Genomic DNA, 6,000 nt, shown 5'->3' with positions numbered 1-6,000 from the left:
CCAGCACTCGGGAGGCTGAGACAGGAGGATCACGGTTCTCCAACAGCCTCCGCTACTCAGTGAAGCCCTTTGCAACTCAGTGAGACCCTGTTTCAAAATAAAGAATAAAAAATTGGGCCGGGGGTGTCACTAAGAGGTGGAATGCCCCTGGGTTCCATCCCCGGTACCGCAAAAGGAAAAAAAAAAATTAATGCGACTGCTGGTCGAGTGTGTCCTGGGTCCACTCCCTGGGGGCACGCTGGCTGCTGGAATGGCATGTGGGTACCGGGGGCAGTGAGCCTGTGGGAAGCCCAAGGGGACGCTTCCCTTGGGGACGGGGGCTTGTCTCCAGCGCGCCCTCCCCGCTGTTTCCCCTCCTCCTGAACTTGTCCTTCTTCCAGCCCCAGGTGCTGCCTGCAGGTGCCGCGCTCTGACGGGCCGCCGCAGGCATGGCCAGCAGCGCAGCAGACAGCGCCAACCACCTGCCCTTCTTTTTCGGCAACATCACCCGGGAGGAGGCCGAGGATTACCTGGTCCAGGGGGGCATGACCGACGGGCTCTACCTGCTGCGCCAGAGTCGCAACTACCTGGGCGGCTTCGCCCTGTCGGTGGCCTGCAGCAGGAAGGCCCACCACTACACCATCGAGCGGGAGCTCAACGGCACCTTCGCCATCGCGGGCGGCCGCGCCCACAGCAGCCCCGCCGACCTCTGCCAGTACCACTCCCAGGAGCCCGACGGCCTCGTCTGCCTGCTGCAGAAGCCCTGCAACCGGCCCCCCGGGATGCAGCCCAAGACGGGCCCCTTCGAGGACCTGAAGGAGAGCCTGATCAGGGAATACGTGAAGCAGACCTGGAACCTGCAGGTGCCTCCGCCGGCCCGCGCCGGGTCCCTGGGCCTGGTGCGCACAGGTGTCCCGCACCGGGGCCTAGTGTGCTCAGAGAGTGTGCAGCTTCGTAGCCATTGATGCTGCGCAAAAACCACCTCACTGGGCCGGGCGTGGGGCGCACGCTTGTCATCCCAGTACTCAGGAGCCGGAGACAGGAGGATCACAGTTCAGGCAGCCTCAGCTACTTAGTGAGGCCCTGTGCAACTCAGTGAGACCTTGTTTCAAAATAAAGAATAAAAATCAGGGTTGGGGTTGGAGCTTGGAGGTAGAGTGCCCCTGGGTGCCATCCCCAGTACATTAAAAAAAAATCACCTCATTTCAAAATGACAGCCTTGTCTGCTCCCCGCCACCGCCGGGATGGGGGCGTCGTACCGGCCGTGCGCGCGTCCATCTGCACGGGAGGAAACTGGTCCGCCGGCCTTGGGAGGGCACTGAGGCTGCGTCTCTGTTCGCCTAACACAGGCACGCTCTGCCCGCTGACGGCTCGTGATTCTGTGGCTTCTTCCATCTCTCGCAGAATTCTCTGCCCATCACATATGTGGCCGCACCACCCTTTCTTTGGCTGCCTGGTTTTGCCCGATGTACTGTGGACACTTCTGTTATTTGTAGATAAATGCCACCCATGGTCACACTCTGTTCTCACCACTTACCAAGCTCCTACACAATCCCTGCAGCATATAGTGTGTGTGTGTGTGTGTGTGTGTGTGTGTGTGTGTGTGTGTGTGTGTAGCTAGGGACTAAACCCAGGGTCATTCTACTTCTGAGCTACACCCCAGCCCTATTTTATTTTTTACTTTGCAACTGGGTCTTACTAAGTTGCTGAGCGCCTGGCTAAGTTGTTAAGGCTGGTCTAGAACCTGTGATCCTCCTGTCTCAGCCTCCCAAGTACTGGGATTACAGGCGTGACCGCCATGCCCAGCTCTGCAGGATATTGTTTTGCCTTCCTTTATAGATGAACAAATATTATTGTGTGTGATCTCTCAGGATATACTGTGATCTCTCAGGATAAAGTCTAAGGGGACCAGGTTTGCCACAGAAACATGTCCATGTTGAGTTTGGGCGTGTTGGCGAATTTCCATCCAGAAAGACGGTAAAGGTGTTGACATTCCCACTGACTTCCCGCCCTCCCCCTGCATATTTGTTATGGTTGTGTGTATATATATATATATATATATATATATATATATATATATATATATAATTTTTTTTACTTCTTTAAGATTTCTTTTTTCTTTTCTTTTCTTTCTTTTTTTCTTTCCTTCTTTCTTTCTTTTTTTTTTTTTTGTGGTACTGGGGTTCCTGGAAGCTCTTCTACCTCCGAGCTACACTCCTAGGTCTATTTTATATTTTTATTTGGAAACAGGGTCTCTTAAGCCAGTGTGGCTGGCTTCAGACCGGCGCGATCCTCCTGTCTCCGCCTCCCAAGTGTGGGGATTACAAGCGTGCCAGTGCCACCAGCCCAGCTCTGAGATTTCTTTAAAAATGCAAATTCAAACTTTGGCTCTTCATTGATTGGGCCTGGTGGTGCATACCCATAATCCTCAGCAACCTAGTGAGACCCTGATTTTTTGTTTTGTTTTGTTTTTTGTATTTTTGTGGTGCTGGGGATTGAACCCATTCTACTTCCAAGCTACACCCTCAGTCCTAGTTTATTTATTCATTTTGAAATAGGATCTCACTAAGTTGCTGAGGGCCTCGCCGAGTTGCTGAGGCTGGCCTCGAACCTGTGATCCTCCCATCACAGCCTCCCAAGTACTGGGATTACAGGCATGCAACACTGCACTCAGCCACGAGATCCTCTTTGGAAATAAAAAATAAGAAAGGGTTTGGGGATGTAGCCCAGAAGTAGAGTGTCCCTGGATTCAATCCCTAGCACCACAGTCACGAAACCACCCTGGCTCTTTGTTAATTCTGAGTGAGAAGAGCTGTTCCTCTCCCACCAAACGGGACGAGGCAGTGGGTTTCCTTGGCGCTCGCCGTCCCCGGTTTCACTCTCCAGCTGTGCGTGCATGCTCCACGCCTTTCAGCTGGAGTCTCTGAGCCACATCCTGCAGGTCCTGGCAGGGCTGTGAGGTCCGAGGGGCCTGGTGGAGACAGACAGGAAATCACGCTGCTTCCTCGCACAGGTCTTGAGGTTTCTTGACCGTTAGCAAATGGCCAGGTTCTAACAGAACAGCCGGTGTAGTGGGGCAGGAGGCCTGTTCCCCTGCGCTCATGTCTTTTACCAGATGGTATCCAAGTTGTGTCTGCCTTTGAAAAGGCCAATCTCTTTATCCCAAATCTATTTTCTTTCCTTCTTCCTTTCTTTCTTTCTTTCTTTCTTTCTTTCTTTCTTTCTTTCTTTGCAGTACTGGGGTTGGAACCCAGGTGCACTCTACCTCCGAGCTACATCCTCAGCCCTATTTTTTATTCTTTATTTTGAAATAGAGTCTCATTGAATGGCAAAGGGCCTCACTAAGTAGCTGAGGCCGTCCGTGAATCGCAATCCTGCTGTCTCAGCCTCCAAATGCTGGGATTACAAGCGTGCGCCACCACGCCCATGCATGTTTATATATTTATTTTGATACTGGGAATTGAACCCAGGGGCACTCTACCTCTGAGCTATACTGCCAGCCCTTGTTTAATTTTTTTTTTTTTTTGAGATGGGGTCTGGCTAAGTTGCTGAGGCTGGCGTTGAACTGTGATCCTCCTATTTCAGGCTCCCAAATACTGTAATTGTGTGTGTGTGTGTGTGTGTGTGTGTGTGTGTGTGTGTGTGTGTGTGTTACTGGGGATGAAACCCAGGGGCATTCAACCACCAAGCTACACCACCAGCCCTATTTTTTTTTAATTCTTTATTTTTGAAACAGGGTCTCACTGAGTTGCAAAGGGTCTCACTAAGTAGCCGAGGCTGTCTGAGAACCTAGATCCTCCTGTCTCAGCCTCCCGAATGCTGGGATTCCAAGCGCGCCCACCACACCTGGCTAGAACCGTGATTATAAGCCTGCACCACCAAGCCCACCTTGGCTGGTTTACTGACTGGATGAATGCATGAGCGGGCGGTGTGGCGGTTGCAGGATGACCTGCCCCGCTTAACTTGTTGGACGTGGCTCGTCTGTCTCCGCTCCCCCTGGCAGCTCACTGTCCCGCCTCCCGCAGGGCCAGGCTCTGGAGCAGGCCATCATCAGCCAGAAACCGCAGCTGGAGAAGCTGATCGCCACCACGGCCCATGAGAAGATGCCCTGGTTCCACGGGAACATCTCGCGGGAGGAGTCCGAGCAGATTGTCCTCATAGGCTCCAAGATCAACGGGAAGTTTCTGTGAGTTGCATCTTTCCCGCACCTCCTGCGCACCCCTGGATAACGAGGGATAGTTGGGCTTCTCCCTCAGCGGACCCCTGGTCAAACCCCCAGATACAGAGAGAGAGAGAGAGAGAGAGAGAAGAAGGAGGAGGAGGAGGAGGAGGAGGAGGAGGAGGAGGAGGAGGAGAGGGAGGGAGGGAGGGAGGGAGGAAGGAAGGAAGGAAAGGGAAGGAAAGAAAGTGAAATGTAGGCTTCTGAAGAAACCTGCCGCTTGCTCATTGGTGAGCGTGCGCTCGCCCACCCGCCTCCATCAGTTCACAGCGGCTCTGGGAGGCGCCCTGCTCCATCAGCTCGGGTTGGGTGTGCTTTGCAGTCAGAGGTCAGCTGTCTGAGCGGTCAGAGGCTCCGGGCTCAGGGCGGCACCGCTTCCTGAACCTGCTCAGAGTCTGCAGCTGGACGGGAGGCTGCAGGATCCGCTCCACCTTCACCTGAGAAGGCATTTGAGATCTAGCGCCTCAAAGGTGGCTGTGCTAGGACAGCTCCGCAGGCCTGTGGGCTCAGGACAGATGCCTGGGAGGTCCGTGATGTGGATGAGGAGGAGGAGGAGGAGGAGGAGGAGGAGGAGGAGGAGGAGGAGGAGGAGGATTTACCTCTGGGTGACAACAGCACCCACCTCTCACCTGAGCAGGGAGCAGGCCTTCTGCGCGCAGGCACGCTGGTCACAACCTCACCTACCTCGCTCCCACGCTGCCTCCTGGAGAAGCCAGTGGTCTGGCTGAGTGAGCCTGCCGCCCCTCTGTCCCTGCACACGGCCACTCTCGGGCTCCTCGTGGTGGCCATGCTCGATGCCCCAGCAGCAGCAAGGCCCTGCTCTGGCCTGGGAAGATGTGAGGGGAGGAGGGCGCTGACTGGGCGGGTGTGCCCGGCTGTTCTGCTCTACTTGCACCAGATGCGAGCAATGTCCCAGAAGCCCTAGGGAGGCTGCCCGAGCGAGTGTCCCAGCCCTCCCAGACCCTCCGCCCTCGCTGCTCGGGCGCTGGCATCTTGGAGAACAGGCCAGGCCTTTCTGGCTGTGCCCAGGAGAGACATTCCCCTGCTGCACCCTGAATGGTGCAGGCACTAAGCCTCCCGAGTCCAGGGCCCAAGGCTGCTCCCCCAGGGAGCCCCGCCAAGGAGGGAAGGACTGCTTTAGGCCACTTAGCCTCTGGGCGTAATTTGGAGGTCAGGTCCCCCAGATCCCAAGCTTTGTAAGGGCAAAGTACAAATGTTAGTTCTTTTTAAGAGAATCACTGGAAATTAAAAAAATATATATATAGCACAGGGCTGGGCATGTTGGCACACACCTGTAATCCCGGCACTTGGGAAGCTGAGACGGGGGATCTCAGGTTCAGTGCCAGCCTGGGGAACGTAGAGAGATTCTCGGCAACTTAGTGAGACCGTGCTTCAAAATAAAAATCAAATAGGGCTGGGGTATAGATTGGAGTAGAGCTCCCGGGGTTCAATCCCTAGGATGAAACAAACAGCGAAAGGTTTCTCGGGTCAGGTGAGGCAGAGAGGAGAGGAGGAGGAGAGGAGGAGGAGAGGAGGAGGAGAGGAGGAGGAGAGGAGGAGCCGGGAGCTGGCAGCTTTCAGAGCAGCTCTCAGATGCTCAGTGGAAAGAGGCCCAGCCCAGGATCTTCCTGGGGCGACCCCTCGCAGCTGCCGAGCCGTCCGGGCTTGGCCACCTAGAGAGGCCGGGCTGTGGGCCCCTCCCCTGCCCAGCCCCGCCGCGGCCCCCGAGCCCCAGGCCCTCCCAGTGGTCCTCGGGGCCAGCCCCAGCCCACAAGCCTCTCCGCTGCGCTTGGTGCCGGTGG

The 6,000-nt window shown here is 55.5% G+C and overlaps 1 protein-coding gene across 2 annotated transcripts in view; it reads left to right on the top strand.

Annotated features, from left to right (window-relative positions):
• Positions 1-428: 428 nt before the first annotated feature.
• Positions 429-6,000, top strand: part of SYK (spleen associated tyrosine kinase) — a gene marked incomplete at both ends in the record, with an annotated part of 29,809 nt that continues 24,237 nt past the window's right edge. For both annotated transcript variants that reach the window (XM_080708604.1, XM_080708605.1), the window contains 2 exons: positions 429-842; positions 4,005-4,165. In XM_080708604.1, coding sequence (XP_080564730.1) covers positions 429-842; positions 4,005-4,165 — 575 coding nt within the window. The remainder of the gene's footprint in view (positions 843-4,004; positions 4,166-6,000) is intronic.

This window comes from Muscardinus avellanarius (assembly GCF_963383645.1).
Source record: "Muscardinus avellanarius genome assembly, chromosome: 13".
Lineage (NCBI taxonomy): Eukaryota > Metazoa > Chordata > Mammalia > Rodentia > Gliridae > Muscardinus > Muscardinus avellanarius.
The sequence above is the reverse complement of the archived record's forward strand: the minus strand, read 5'-3'. Positions and strand labels throughout refer to the sequence as shown.